The sequence below is a fragment of the Petaurus breviceps genome, unplaced genomic scaffold (genome assembly GCF_028583685.1).
Source record: "Petaurus breviceps papuanus isolate PSGF00001 unplaced genomic scaffold, PetGlider_PUasm1.0 178, whole genome shotgun sequence".
NCBI lineage: Eukaryota > Metazoa > Chordata > Mammalia > Diprotodontia > Petauridae > Petaurus > Petaurus breviceps.
This window is the reverse complement of record NW_027185777.1, coordinates 7033848-7050774: the sequence shown is the minus strand read 5'-3', so window position 1 is coordinate 7050774 and position 16927 is coordinate 7033848. Positions and strand designations below refer to the sequence as shown.

At 38.3% G+C, this 16927-nt stretch overlaps 1 protein-coding gene across 4 annotated transcripts in view; it reads left to right on the top strand.

Moving 5' to 3' along the window:
* The window catches only part of ITGA8 (integrin subunit alpha 8), a 238191-nt gene that overhangs the window by 203372 nt on the left and 17892 nt on the right, over positions 1–16927 (top strand). For 3 of the 4 annotated variants that reach the window (XM_069086246.1, XM_069086244.1, XM_069086245.1), the window contains exon 29: positions 8005–8127. In XM_069086246.1, coding sequence (XP_068942347.1) covers positions 8005–8127 — 123 coding nt within the window. Of the gene's footprint in view, positions 1–8004; positions 8128–11299; positions 15021–16927 lie in introns of those variants that run through there. The other variant, XM_069086247.1, reaches the window with a different exon arrangement.

Below are 16927 nucleotides of genomic sequence, written 5' to 3'. Positions count from 1 at the left end.
GGAGAGAGAGAGAGAGAAGGAGGGAGAGAGAGAGAGAGAGAGAATACAAAATTCTCCAGTACATAGGCTAGGGAAAAGGATTGCATATTTTGAAATGTAATTATTAAGGTATTTTTCAATGTTCATCTTTTTTCATGAGAACAACCCCAGTTTTCTTTATATCAAGTGGCTGCTAAAATCATCATCCTACTCAATATTATAGGTTATGCTTTTGGTACTGTAATCATAATGCCTTGACACACTTTTTTTAAACATCCTTGTAACTCCCAATGAAGTCTGTTTATACAAGGCTTTTGTAGCATGTAAATACAAATGTCACTATTAATTATGGCTACAAACACAAGGAAGCCTTTTACCTTCTATGTTGGTATTTTGTCAAAATATACAAAAACATCGTAAATGTCTGATGATAAAATGAGGTCATAATAAAGTTTTATTTATGATCTTTTTAACCCTATTTGTTAAACAAAAAGATTTAAGGCTTGATGAAGGGGAGATTAAATGCTCGTGATTTAGTAGCCTTAGGAGAAAATCTAAGTGACTTATGACTTTACATTTTTAAGGAGTAAGTAAATAGTTTAAATGAATTGTTTAGGTCTTATGCAGATTTTTTAAATATTCCAGTTTCCAGATAAGGAGCAAATAGAAAACCCCACTAGCCATTTAGCTGGCAGAGTGTTCAATTCTTTTCCCTTTTTCAACTGCATCACCCCAGCTGGAAGTCAGCAGGTCTTTTGTGAAGCAAGGAGCAGTAGTATTAGTGATGATGGTGATGATGCTGATGATGATTCAGAGGAACCTTACTGTCACTCTGTCCTTTGAGTCTTTTTTAGAACCAACATTACTGACGAATGTGCCCTGTAATGACGTTCCTTTGTCATCAAAGTTACTAAGATAGGATCCAAGAAAAACCTGCCTTGAATGGAATTGTACATCATGGTGTTTTACAGCAAGGTTTCACAATAATTTTAATCAAACAATAAAAATCAGAAAAAACATCAGAAAGGCCTTAGTGCTTAAAAATGAATTTTTATGAAGATGATAAAACTGACCCAAAAATGTATTTTTGATCTGCCAGCTTTTATTAAATTGTTGCTGTTGTTGTTGAGTCGTGGCCAACTCTTCGTGATCCCATTTGGGGTTTTCTCAGAACAGATTGGAGTGGTCTGCCATTTCCTTCTTTTGCTCATTTTACAGATAAGAAAACTGATATAAACAAGGTTAAGTGACTTGCCTAGAGTCACACAGCTAATAATTGTCTGAAGCTGGCTTTGAACTCAGGAAGATGAGCCTTCCTGACTCCAAGTCCAGCTCTTTATCTACTGCACCAGTTCTAGAAACACCACAGAGGACAAAACAGCCCCTGTCCTCAAGGAACTCATATTCTAATGGGAGATATAACATGTAAATAACAAGGTACATACAAAAGTAGGAAGACCATAATTTGCAGTCACTATTAATCAATTCTCAGAATTAATGATCAAACTTCCATCATTACTTAGTCATTGGTCATCCCAATTAATCTCTGATGTTCTTGTCATATACCAGGAGAGAACAAACTCTTGGTGTGGAAATCTTCTCCACCAGGGCAGAATAGCAACTTACCTATATCTCAGGCCTTAGAGAGTTGGATGGGTCACTGAATGGAGTCACATATCTGTAATTCACCCCAGGAAGGGCTTGAATCTAGGCCTCCCTGACTCCAAGGCTAGCCTCTGTTCCTCTTCCCCATGCTGTCACACTTTGTCATATGAAGTGAATGAAGCTTCTGCTTGTAGGGCATTGTTCTGTTGTGCCAGGTCAAGAGGGGCTGGGGCACAGGACTCATTATATACTTTCTACAGTTTCCCTAGTGCCGCTAACTTTAAAAAAAAGGTCTTCTTTGGAGGCTTCTGTCTTTACAGCCAGAGTAAATAGAAGACCGAGCTCTTACCATAATGATTGCTTGAGCTCTCTTCCTTTCAACATGCATGTTCATTTTAAGGCCACATTTCATGTGGACAAGAGAAATCATTTCATTAAGTGCTCAAGTTAATCAGCTTCCTTCTGCAAATGGACTGGCAGGGCTCCATCTGCTGTCCTGCCATATGCCTCCTCCATGGTCCCAGAAAGTATTCTTTCTCCAAGGTTTATCTTCCCTAGTCAATCACTGGAGGGAAGGGGAAAGGAAATAAGCCTTTATGTTATTTATATTATGCCTAATTTCATCCTCACAGCCCTGGGAGGTGCTGTCATGATCCCCACTTTACAGATGAGGAAACGGAGGCAACTAGATCACATGGTAATTAAATGATCACACAGCCAGTCAGTGTCAGAGGCCAGAGTTGAATTCAGTCCAACTTTCTTAGTCCCTTCATCAAGAATGAAAGAAAAACTCAATACTGAGTAACTTTTTCTTTCCACAGAGAATGATTTTATGCATTCATAAAGTCAACAGACTAACAACTACAGCAAACACCCAAATGAGCACTGAGGCAGGTCAGGCCCCCAGGCCCTGTTTGCAGTTGTGTAATAACTCAGAGGGAACGTAAGAAGCCTTTCATCTCCTGCACAGGCGGCATATGGATTACCTCAGACTTCAGAAGGCCTGAGCTGAGGCCTGGGAGAGGGCACGTGAGGAGGGGAGGGTGGGGAGTATCCAGTAAGGGAATGAGCTCATTCCTAGTCTTCTCATTAAGACTGGGCTGGGCTGGATCTTGAGGAAAGTAACATGCAGAGAAGTTTGGAGAATCTGGCTACCTAAATGAGTCTAGATTAGGATGCTTTCATCTCCTCCACCTTCTCTGAAGACCCCCCACCTCAGCACGAGGAATACACAGAATGCTACCAAAATACATGTTTTTTCTCAACAGAACTGCAATCTCCTTGGTATCTGAAGCTTCCCTTGAGGAAATTTCTTCTACCAATAAACTTCCTCTCCCTGCTTTGCATTTTATAATTTTTAAGAGTTCCTTGGGGCACCAAGATGTTAAATGCCTTGTTCAAGGTCACATGGCTAGATGGTGCCAGCAGTAGGATGAGAACCCACGTTTTCCTGACTCCAAAGACTGCTTTCTATGAGGACATCCATCCTCCCCCCAAAATCTTTGGTGGCCTTTTAAGAAGTGTGGCTCTTGTCAAGTTTTAGAAAAACTTCATTAGACTCTACAGTCCCCACATTGCCATGCATCCCATCAAAGTATTCAATGTTATTGTTGAGTTGATTTTTAGTCACGTCCAGTTCTTTGAGACTCCATTTGGGATTTTGTTGGCAGAGATATTGGAGTGGTTTGCCATTTCCTTCTCCAGTCCATTTTATAGAGGAGGAAACTGAGGCAAACAGGTTAAATGACTTGCCCAGGGTCACACAATAAGTGTCTGAGGCCAAATTTGAACAGAAGAAGATGAGACTTTCCTCACTCCAGACAAAGCACCTGGCTGCCCCAAGTGTGCATGCCATGGACTCCACTGGTTTTATTCTTTCACCTTTTATTAAGCAAAATAACAATTTTTTTATTTGATTTTCTTGTGTATGGATTGCTTACTTGCTTACTAAACAGTGGCTTGAATAAGAAACAGAATAAGAATGACCAGGTCCCAGCTTCACCAAAGAGCTCTTATTAACAAATACTTACTGAATTTCAGCCAAGTGACAGGAATTACACTGAACATCGAATTAGGCATGAGCTTGGTATTTAGAAATATTTGCAAGAATCCTTGGGGTTCTCCATTGCAATTTTGCTTCTATAGCAGGTCACAACAATTGGAATTGATGATCTTTAAACTACCTTCTGGCTCTAAAAACCAATTAAAGTAAATTCAGCACATTTACAGAGCACGGTGCTAGGTTCTATGGAAAATATGACCCTGAGATCTTTCTTTGCTGCCATAGTAGAATGCACAGAATGCTGGATCTGTGAGCAGAAACCCTGAGCTCAGCTCCCACCTCTGACTTTTCTACCTGTCTGACTTTGGGTGAGTCTCTGCATTCCTCAGGGGCTCAGTTTCCAAGTCCCTATCACCTCAAAATGTATGATCTTACCTAGGAGAGATCAAGAATACTCATTCAACAATATTCTAACATAAGCTACTCACAGGCAAGAGCTCTTTTTTCCCCTTTATATCACTAGTGTTTAGTATGAATTAGGCATTAGATGAATGCTTGTTGAATGGAATTGAGTTCATTCCATTAGGGCATTACACATATGTAGAGAAAAAAGTAATATAAATGAATACAAAAATGAACTAAAGAGATGTGAAGTGTCATCTGAAGTCTATAAGACAAATAACAGGGGAGAAGATAAGCCTTGATGGAGAAGGTGAGGTTTGAGCTGGATTTTAAAGGATGGGCACTAATTTGAGAAGGGGATAGCACATTTCAGGCAAAGGAAAAATGTCATCAAAGCAGAGAAGTAAAGTCAAGTATGGATGATGGAAAGCAGTCCAATTTGGCTGTAGTATATAGCATACATGAAGAAGAATAGGATCTTGGCTCTAGAGCCAGAAAGGATTTCAAAGGCTTCTGGTCCAACACCTTTACTTTACAGATGAGTAAACTGAGGCCCAGAGAGTTGAAGTGAATGTATGAGATGAGGCTTGAAGGCTAAGGCAGCACCAGATTTCAAGGGCCTAGAATGTCCTCTATGATTGTGCCAAAACAATTGACAGCTTAAGGCCAAATACTAGAGCCTGGATCTACCCAGGTCAACCCAGAACCCTGGTGACTTTAGGTGTCTTTAAAAATACTACCTAGTACATTTTCTTGGGGTATTTCAGAATATAACAATTGTAAGTCTGTGTCATGAGTCATAATCACCTAGAGACATACAAGAAAAATAATTTTATGAATTGTTCACACATTTAAACTAATTACCTTGGGCTGCAGAACCTAGCTTCTTAGTAGACAACATTTTGGTTCCAAGTATCTATTTTGAGATACCTGGGCATTTTAACATATAATCAGCATTCACTTGACTGGTGGCTACTTTCCTGGGAGCACCAAGTACTTTGTATTAAGACAAGTGGGTAATATTCAAGTTTCGTTTCCAAGGGCAATTGTAAAAGTTATTTAATTACCAAGGAAAATGAATAGTAAAAGTTTTTAAAAGTGAGTAGATTAATAATTTTAAAGTAGCCTTTTCAATTTGCAAAGTCCTTCACATAACTTATCTCATTATAGCCTCACAACAATTCTGTGAGGTAGAAACTTGTTTTCTTTTTTTTCTACCCAAGACCTGTGATTTCATTGATATAGGGAAATATCAGTGAGAAAGCTTCCCATAAGAATGTGGATCCCCAAGGGGCGGCCAGGTGGCTCAGCGAGTAAGAGCACCGGCTCCAGTGTCAGGATGACCTGGATCAAATCCGCGCTCAGATACTCAGCACCACACCCAGAAATAACTGGCCGTGTAACCTTGAGCAAGTTACTTAACCCCGATTGCTTTAAAAAAAAAAAAAAAGGAATGTGGATCCTCAACTGCTCTGCACTTTGGAGTTTTGGAAAGTTATCCGAGGCACTGAAAGTTCAAGTGACAACCAGTATGTCTGAAAGATTATAAGACCGGCCTTCCATTCCCTACACCATATGTAAGGGGATCATTATCACAGAACCACAGAATTTAAGGGTTTAAAGGAATCATCCATGGCCATTTAATCCAATCCATGAAAAAAGGAATCCTCTCTATGAAATATCTGTCCCCAAAAGCTTTGCTAAAACCTAGGGAAACTATCTCCATTGTATTCCCCTCATCTACTAATTTAATAAACCTGTCCAAAAACAAACAGAATAAGGTAATGAAGTTACTGTGGCATGAAATGTTCCGGCCTCTACTTGAAGAAAGACCTCCAAGGAGGAGGAGTCCCTCACCTCTTGGAGAAGCCTATTCCACTTGAGGACACCTCAAATAGAAAAGAAGTTTTGTTCTGTTGTCGGGGGGGAGGGGAGTTCACCTTGCCTCTTTACAATGTCCATTTATTGCTCCTGGTCCTGCCTTCTACGGACAAAAAGAACCAATCAAATCCTTCTTCCACATAACAGCACTTCAAAGGATTGAATGTAATTATTTGGTCCCCTCTGCCAGTCTTTTTTTTTTTCCCTCCAGCTTAAATATCCCTAATTTTTTTTAACTGATCCTCATATGGCCTGGCCTCAAGGCCCTTTGCCATCCCCCTGGTCCTCCTCTGGAGGCTTATCAACATCTTTATTCTACTGTGGTGCCCAGAACAGAACATGATACTTCAGATTAGACATGATGATGGCAAAGTACAGTGGGACATCACTTTCCTGTTCCTGAAATCTGTGCTTCTCTTAACGAAGCCCAAAATGGCATTGAGTTTTTGTCCCTGACATAACCATGCTGCTGGCTTCTATTGAATTTGAAGTCAGATATTTTTCAGAAAAGCTGCCTAACCATGCCTCCCCATCTTACAAACTCATGAAGTTGATTGTTTTGTATTCAAGCGTGAGATTTTACATTCATCCCTAATGAATTTCATGTACTTAGAGTGGTCCCAATATAAAGACCCTTCTTAATCACGATCTTGTTATATAATATAGTAGTATCAAACTCAAATAAAACCTAGGGGGAGGAGGGAAGAACTAAACTATACATAAGGATCCCTGCAGGCTTCATATTGGCATAGAAAACTGCATATTAACATTATCTATTTGCTATTTTTAAAATATTCCTCAATTACATTTAAATCTAGCTTGCACCACACTCAGTATTGTTATGGGCTGTAAATGTGGTCCATGGGTCACATGTTTGACACCTCTGGTCTAGTGTGTTAGCTGTCCCTCCCAGCTTTGTGTCACTTGAAAATGTGGCCATGGCATCTATGATTTTCTCCAGGTCATTAAGAAGATGTTAAAGAGCTCAGGGTGAAATATATATCCCACTGAAGACCTCAGTGGAGGCTTCATTGGAGGTGACATTGACCCATTAACAGCTGTTGTTTGCACCCAGCCATCTAGCCAATTTTGAATTGATCTTATTATATTAATCATCTAGTCTAAATATCTCTATCTTCTTGACCAGAATAATATGAGAGACTTTATTAAAGGCTTTGCTAAAATCCAAGTCAGTGGTCCTTTACCTTTTGACAAGCCATATGGGAAGCTATCTCAGAATAATTTGCAAAATGTGTATAGGGTCTCAAAGGAAAACAATTATATGGAAATACAGTTAATAAAATATTTTTTAAAAATTCACAGACACTCTGAAATCTATCCACAGACCACAGTCTAGAACCATTGTTCTAGGTTAATTTAATTCTATCCCTAACATTCTTCCCTTCTACTAGTTTAGTAATCTTATCAAAAAAGAAAATGAGACGAGTCTGGCAAGGTCTCATCTTGATGACATAAGGTTGGCTCTATAAAGAGCTAGCTACTTCCCTATCCAGCTGTCACCAAACACCCTTCTATCTATCTGTTCTAGAATTTTTCCCAGGAATTGAAATCAAATTCACACCTACTAAATGTGAGGCAAGATTTTGACCCAATTCTATCCGACTCCATGTTCAGAACTCCATTCCTTTATCGTAGGACACACTGAAAGAACCCAGATGTTTTCCCAAGAAAGGCCTTTAGTCTATGTAGGATAAATTCCTTGTCATTGCAGATATGGAACTGGGCCCTGGCAGTCCCATTGTCCCATGAAGTCTTTGGTCCAGTTCAGAAGGAAGTGATGCTTAAAAGTGAATTGGACAGGCAGTTGTAGCCTAGTTAATTGTTCAGCAGTCCCAGGAACTTGGGTCTACTCTAGTGTTTCCATGGTGATTAATAATGACCAATTGAAAGCTTACACTTTCCCTTAATGGGAAAACCACAGTAATTCCTGAGCTGATGTTTCACACTTCATGTTCTTGGAAAGAACCCAGTGACCAGCTTACTTGAAATGAATTCAGTTATCCCACTGTTTCATATGGGCCCATGATCCTTCCCTGACATTGCTGGCTGATCCCTGCTTCCTTGTGTGAACTAATTTTTAAATTAAAGTTTATTTATCTCACTTTTCATTTCAGATTAGAACATCAGTCATCTGGGCAACTCCAAATGTCTCCTTCTCAATTCCATTATGGGTTATTATATTAGCCATACTTCTTGGATTACTGGTCCTCACCCTTTTGACCTTAGCCTTATGGAAGGTAAGTCTTTGTTTTTTTTATCATTAACCCAACCCCCTCTTCCTTTGGTCTATAGAATGGTGAAACTGTCAAAAGAATTTAGAAAGACAGTGACAGCTTAACATTGAACTCTTGGGATCCTTGACTCTTCAGAGGAACATAAAAGGAGCGTTTGTCACGTATCTTGTTAGCTTTGGCAAGTTTAATATGCTTGTGGAACTGATATTTAAGGAGACTGCTTTCGTGTTGAGAATTTAGTTGTAAATGAATTGTGAGAGAACTTGGCTTCATTATCCAAGACCAGGCATCTCTGTTCTGGAGCCCTGAGAGGGATGATGTCCTAGACATTTACTTGTGCAATTTACCTGGGTCCTTGGTTTTTTTGTTGACACGATCCTGTCCCTAGTGTTTTGAAGGTTTTAAAGCCAATTAAATAAGTGCCTTCAGTACAGGCCAATTTGGACGCGATCCTTTGAATGTCAGTTAGGCCAACAAGGTTACAAATTTAGTAACACTCTTCGAACTGCAATGATGTTTGTTTTTTTTTAATGTAGATACTTTTAGCCTGTGTCACTATTAAGCAATCTCAGATTTCCCATCTTTATGTGTGTTTAATCGTGATTTACTTCAGTGGTCTACAATAGGAACTAATTTTTGGCAGGACAACCTGCACCCATGCCAAGTTCTGTCTTGATTTACTTTCCAAAATAGAAACCCCATCACAAACAGGACTACTCTGGTAATAACTAATGCAAAGCACATCCCAGCTGATTTCTGTCAGTTCTAGGTGCCTTACAAATACAACACATTCCCCTTTAAAACAACAAACAATGCATGGGGGAAGAAGGGATCTTTGCTGTATTTAGACCTAGTCAGAGGGGACAATATCCATGTCTAATCTTGATCTGAATGATGGCTTCCCTCCAGCCCATCAGAGCTTGATAGGATGGCTAAATTCTTCACTACTACCACCCTCTAACTACTATGACCCCTAACAAATGTCTTATGTTCACTGTCTATGGGCAGTTCACTTATTTACTGTAAACTTTTGAATTTGTCAGAAAGGGAATCCTCCCCCCCCAAAAAAAAATCCACCAAGATTATAAAGAGCCAAGCAATTTATTGTCTTGATGAGCATTATTTGCTTCTATTTGATGCCACCCTGTAACATAAGTAGGCTGTTTTCAACCCCATAGAAATAGTCCTCCTATTGTGTTATATATAAATGACAACAATATTTTCAGAGATTGAGTATTAGATTAAGGTCCTATATCAACAACCAGATAAATAACAGGAGATGGCATTTAAATTTCCGTGAGAAGAAAAGAAAAAGAAAGCCCTAGTTACAAGCTAAACCTAGCAAACTAGATGGAGAAATGACAAAATGTAAAAATTTGGATTCCCCTGAACCTTCCTATAGAAGCCCTTCTTATAGAAATGAATGTAGTCTCCTGGAAAAGACACCGTTTGGAAATTCAATGGATATAGTCACAAGCCATCTCTTACCATCAGATTGCTGTGTGATTTGTAGTGGGAAAGATCCAAGAGGTCTGAGGAACTGAGTTCAAATCCTACCTGGCTGCTTATGACAGGTAGTGTAAACTTGGGCACTTGTTTTATGTTTCTTGGCTTAACTTCCCTGACAAAAAGAAAGAAGTTTGGTCTAGATGGTCACGAAGGTTTCCTCCAACACTTAAAGTCTATGGCTAAGACAACAAGTCTAGTCATTCCCTTCATGCCTTGAAATATATGTTCTGTTAAATGTGGAGAAGAGAGCCTACAGCCAAACCAACAGCTGATTCTAAGGGAGACTCAATCTCTCTTAGAAAATAGTCAATAATCAATAATTTTGGTTTATCTTTGAGAACAAAGAGAAAATAAAATTTGTGGGGATTTTGCCCTTCCCCCGTGGAGGTCTACATGGAGCTTAAGTAGACCTCAAAATCCAGGAGAAGAAATGAAACAAAAGGACCCCTCTACTGTTACATGTCAGTCTGAAAATTGGGGAGGGTTGAGATGAAGAAGAAAGAAGTTATTTTTTCCACTACCTTGAAAATCTAAATCTAAGAATGGGCTTCCGCTCTATAGATAGATGGTAGGTAGCTCTCCAACTGATAGGCTGGAGAACTGGAGGAAAGAAGAGAGAAAAGAGAAGGCAGGAGGGGATGAGTGGAGAACTGACCTAATAGGATGATTGGTTCATGTTGTATCTCTGATCCATACTGACTGTGTGACCCTGGGCAGGTCACTACCTCTTAGTGCCCCCAAGCAATCTCTAAGACAGCGGTTATTTACAAAGGGTCTATGAACCCCTAAGGGGTCTGTGGATGACTTTCAAGGGTTGCATGAACTTGGATAGGAATAAGATTACATCTTTATTTTCACTAATCTCCAACTGATGTTTAGCATTTCCTTCAATTAAAAATTTTAAATTTTAAATTTAATTTAAAAAACATTATACAAAAAAAGAAGTGTCCAGGTCCAGACTGCCAGAGGGTTTCAGGATACATAAAAATGTTAAGAACCCCTGCTCTAAGACTAAAAGTTGCAGAAAAGGTATTGATTATTGGTAGCTAGGTGATGCTGTAGATAGAACCCTGGTACTTAATAAATGGTTATTTTTATCTCTTTATCTACATTAGTAGAGAGAATAACTCCCTGATTGCTTCCTATACTGATGAAATCACAAGCCTGATCTAAAAAGAAATTATATACATATGTATGTATGTATGTATGTATGTACACATGTATCTATATGCACATCTCTTTATATGTATTAATTAAATAGCTTAAATGGAAAGTTTTTATAAATATTCAAGGCAGTACCAGATAGGGCTATTCTAGTAAATATTTAACAATCGGCTCTCAAAAAAGCAAGAGACACTTTTAAATTTAATCTGCATTATTAATATTTTTCCATCACTTTTTAAAAGTCTGGACAATCAAGAAAACAATAAATCAAGCCCTGATTTGTAGCATTTGCTGATTTCCAAGGTGAAAATTTAACAATTAACAATACTAAAAATCTGACAATGACTCTTACAGATTGGCAATTAATAATAGCTGACTCCTTTAGATCCATGCTACCAAACATTCTTTGGCATGTAGGACTACACTTTCAATAAAGAATGCATTCTTTTTTTCAGTTTGTCTATATATACAATTGTCTTTATTTTATTATTTGTTTTGGTAGTGTGGATTCTTTGACCGCGCAAGACCTCCCCAGGATGATATGGCTGACAGGGAGCAATTAACAAATGACAAGGTTCCTGATGCATGAAAAAGACAAAAAAAAAAAAAAAACCTCAACTCAATTCAAAAGAAAGAGGCCAAAGCCAGCCACCATGGAACCAGTGGGCACCATGTTGCTGCCATTTGAATTCTCCGTGTGATGAGCATAATCCTTTGGGGAAAAGACCTCCATCAAAACAGACCCATCAATGGGGAGAGTTTTGTTGTTTTGTTCCTGATGTTCTAGGTTTGTTAGATACTTAGGCCTTTGCAGAATGGCTTAAATTACTTTCTAGATAAACCCAACTTAAGTTGCAAGGATGAAATTCCTGAGTTGCTGTAGAATCTAGAAGGTGAACTAGTGCACAAACAACCCTTCGAACACTACTGTATCAAGTTGACTTATTCAACACCTCCCTATGGAAAAGAAACATTGCTTCTGAAACTGGCTCAGGGAGATAAGCAATATGTTGTTGGTACTGTGAAAGTACTTTTTAAAGCTACAAAAAGAAACTTGTAAGTGGGGCTAGTGAGTTATTTATTTTTTTCCACCTCTGTAGTTTGACATCTGTGATGTCAGAGGACCCATATATCAAGATGTCATTACCCATTTTTGAAAATTATTTGCTCAGTTGATGAAGAAGAAAAGAACATTGGGCAAAGATGTCATTCCACAAAAATGCTTCTTTAGAGGAGTAGCAGAATGTATACAATATTTTAGAGAGAAGAGAATCAGGTCTAAGACTCAGTTGAACATTAAACTCTATCTTCTTATAACCCATCAGCATTAATTTTATACCCACCGTCCAGGGAGTCATGGCTGCCTAAATGAACATCACCAAATGCTGCATTTAAAAAAAATTTTCCCTTGTATCAGTTCACAATATGTCATGATACTTCAAAAAACTCTCTTCATTGTGTGTGTGTGAGTGTGTGCTTAAATTATAGTAATACATCAACATTTCAAAAATTCTTTCCTTTGGTGTGAGAACTGCCTCCAACTCCTTAATTCACAACTCTGCTTTCATAGACTGTTTTCTTGAGTTACTAAGGTTGAAAATGTTCCTCATTTGATGGCCACCATCCCTATAATGAGCCTTTCCATGCTTAGCAAGGCTGGCCCTAAGGATGACGCTGACAGAACCTTGCCTATGCCTGTGAACAAAGCCTTTATAGCTTGGCTAAACCTGTCAGATCTCAAATTCTACTATTGTAGCCTTTGAGAAATCCAGTTCACCTCCAATCCGGGAAGAGGCATCATAATACGACTTCAGTGAAGATTTTTTTTACTTTTTTTTAAATCTTTACTAATTTACTTAATAGTAAGTAATTTTAGAATGCCCACAATGCTACTTCAGTAGTAAAGTGGATTTCATCATCGTGGGATTTATACCACTGGCAAGAAATAGTAAATTAGTGGGGGAAAAATGAACAGCCCTCATAGACTGAGTATTTCAGTATATTTAAGGAAGGTTTGGAAGCTACAACAATATTTGTGTCTTTTTAAAATTTAAATATCTACTTTTACTACCAGCTTGTATTATCAACACATAGAAAACATGTATCAGCCATGAATAGAAAGGAAGCATAAAATAACACAGACCTGGTATAAGCATAGGAAGAAAAGTATCTCTTAAAAACATTCTTTAGAAGTTATAACTTTCTCAGATATCCAAATTCTATGTGCTTTTTGCTGTTCACTTTTGAAGTTAGCCTGGATGGTTTCTAGTATCAAAGAACCCTTCTATTAAACTATTTCTCTGTATTTGTTTTGAGTTGAATACCCACAAAAAAACCCTGATTTTTAAAAACCTATGTATAAATATTCTATCATTGTGTATAATACTGTCATTGATAAACTAGGATTAACTAGCCAAATTAATTCACATCATCTGCACAATTTTATATTATTTTTATTGTACTGAAATATCACTTTTAAGAAATACAAATTTTACGTGCAATACTTTGTATACATATGTATCTGTAGCATGTTTACACTGGCATTAGTTTTTGTTTGTTTTCTAAGAAGAAAAAAACTTTTGAAATATACTGATGAAACAAGTATAACAGAAAGAAATTGACAGAAAGCCTTGAGTTTGCAATGCAGTTGGAAAGTTTGTATTACAGTTTGAACAATCACACATTATTTGAAAGACGAGCCAAAGTTGCAGATACTAAATTTTTAAAAAATCATTCCTCAGCCTGGCAGAGAGCCATTTGGCTACAGCTGTAAAATTTCATCAGAAACCAAATGAGAGGCACATGGAGTAATGCACTGTTACTTCAAGCTAAAGATTTATTTCCTATTTCTCCTTCCTTGTAGATTCAAACTCTCCCATGGTAGTTGTCCAGAGAGCTCTGTGGTCAAGAAGTCAAGGTTAGGTTCCAGTGTTTGTGGAGTAAAATTGCAATGGTGTTAAGGAGTTTTAGGGTTTCAAGCCACCCCGTAAAGGATTTGAGGTGTCAGTAATAGTCTCAAGTCTTTATTTAAGGGTTCTCTGATGAAATGCTTTCTAGAAACAGGAACACTTGACCTAGGGCCATCTACATCATATGAATGCAAAGATGCATCTCCACAGGTGCCTGCCTCGGTGCCTGGAATCCCACCCTAGATATGCTTTCTTTCAAGTGCAGAAAGCTTTTCTGTCTCCAAGGACTCTTGGGACAACGTAGGTGCGGGGATGAGTAACACCTTGGAAGATATTTCTGGTATCTCTTAAATAGTAAGGCCTTGGCTAAGACTTTTGACCTCTTTGGGATTCTTTCATCTCCATTGCAAAACAAGGAGACCCTCCATCTAAGCAATAATAGCTTCACAGTTTACAAAATGCAATACCTTATCTCATTTGACCCTCGCAACTACTCTGTGAGGTAAGCTGTGCACAGGTTGTCACTGTTTTACTGATGAAGAAACTAGCACAGAAAAGTTGCCCCAAATCCCATATAACAAATGGAAAAGCAAGGACTGAGCCCCACTCTTCTGGTTTTCATTCTAACTCTATGGTGCCTCCCAACTCTAACAATCTATGGTTTTGTGATCGATGATACCCTGAGAGAGAGCAGAACTGCCAAGAGAGGAGAAAAGTCCTTGAAAAGAGACGTAGGAGGTCATTGGCTTTGCTGTGGACTATCCCTCCCTATTCAGAGAAAATTGAAGACCTCTTATTGGCAGATGAACATTGCTGTTGAAATGTTCTGTCTCCTAAGGACTGACTAGACTGCAGAATGGCATCATGGATATACATGATTCCCATCTGCCACTTCCAGATATGGAAATGAGTGAAGCCAGCCTAGAGAAAGAGGATCAGAGGAAATGAAGTAAGGTGAGTCAGCCCAGATTAGCATTTACTGGGCAATCATTCCCTGCACAAAACAATAGACTGAATGATGAATAATTTTTCCCTATGCAATGTCAATGGTTTGAAATCTGTAACATGTTTGCATATTACAATTCTTGCAGCTAATTTGGAGGCACGAAAAATGGGCAGATTAAGTTTTATAAACTTTGGGAAGCCCGTAAGCATGAAAATTCAATAGTTTGCAAAACAATCAGCAAACACTATGTTACCACTGAAACCCCATTCTAAGAATGCAATCACTGTTAAATAGATATGTGTATATTGGCTAAGGTTTCCATGTACCTATTTACCTTGTCACAAATAAAATACCAGGTGAAAAACAGATGACATGTTTGATGTGCTTTGTTTCACATGCAACAAATAACTTTACATTAACACACATTTCATATTTCTGTTTTTATACCTTCATTGAGGAGATTTCATGTTTATTAAGCATGCAATACAGGCCCACACATTGTGCACTCAACCCCCCACCCCCACCCCCACCTCCAGGACACAGGACAACGGTCCATCAACTTTCACACAAACAACACAACAAAATGCGTCAAGATGCTTGTTGAGCTTTCTGGAACACACTGAAAACACAGTTGGAGGCACACTGGGCTTCAGACTAGATTTAATCTACAGTCTCCAGCCTTTGAAGAGTTCCTCTGCTCATGAGCTGTCCAAGAGAGTGCATGTCAATTAAGGCAGTTCTTGAGGGACTCTTCACTCAGACCATCAAGTCCCAGAACAGACTGTTTACAACTGGACTTTTTTTTACACCTCTCAAGGACTTTACGAAAATGTTAGACAATTGAGTATTCATGTGTGTTAATCATTGTACATAACCCATACCACATTATCACTGCCTTCTGGGAGCTAATCTTCTGTTCCAAAGTGTCCTTCTGAATGATAATCATAATTAAATTGCTGGTTTCTTTGCATGAGGTGCTATAATGCATTATGTTGTATGGGATTCCATTTCGGGAATAGAACAAAATCATAAGCCCTATATATGCTTAAGACAACAGTGGGTTCAGAACAGCAGGCATACACAAGGTATGACTGTGCTTACTACTTTTAATCCCCCCCCCCAAATACCATCTGCCTGACACACTGCCTTGGAGTTGTTTATGAGTTCTTTGTTATTTATGATGGTTGGCAAAAATCCATATGGAAATAAAACCATATACTTGTGCCTCTCGACAATAAAAAAAAAAGTCTTGATTTTAGCTTATGTAGGCACTTTGATGCAATACCTTAGGAATGTTTTTAATATCTCTAGACTGTTGCTTATTTTGATGATGAACTCTGTTGTACTGACAGTTAAATCTTCAGCAAGTTGCTTTTTTAAGTTAAATGGTGATTTTTTTTCTAAAGTACAGAAATGAACCATCTCAGTTTTAGACTTTGACATTGGCACCTACCTAATGATAGCATGAAATGTGGAAGTATACCTGCTAGCTACCAGCTTCTCATACCAAATCCTTGAGAAAGCCACTCTGTGCCTCCATTTCTCCTCTCACTTATATCTACACCCTCTGAAATCTGACTTTTGATTTTATCATTCAACTGAAGCTGCTCTCTCTAAAGTTACCAAGTATTTCTTAATTGCCAAGTCTAATAAAAGGCTTTTATGTGAGTCTACATCCCATTTGAACTCTCTAGCCTTTTTCACTTTTGATTAACTTCTTCTCCTAGATAAGTCAACAAGTCAACAGCACTCCCTATGTGCCAGACACTGTCCTAAGGGGTAGGGGTGCGAAGAAAAGTCAAAACCAAAAATTCTACCGTCCTTGATATCAAGAGCTCACAGTGTAATGGAAGAGACTAAGTTTTCCGAATACTGTTCTCTCCTGATTCTCCTTCTCCATGTCTGACCGTTCGTTCTTTCTTCATCTATTTTATTGAATCTAGACTATGCTCACTACTTGCAAGGTCTCCCAAGACTCTATGTTGGTAGTTCTCTTTTTATTTAGCAATGATCTCATCAGGTCCCGTGTGCTCAGCTATCCTCTCTACATAGACGGTTCCCAGACTGAACCCTAATCTCTTTCCTAAGTTCCATTCTCACTTTGCTAACTGACTTTTGGTCTCTCAAATCAATATTCCATCAACATCTCTAATGCTACATGTCCATTAACAAAACTCATTAACAAACTAAAAGGAAACAAATAAATAAATAAATGGATAGATAGATAGATAAATGAATAAATAAATAAATGAATAAATAAGTAAATAAATAAATG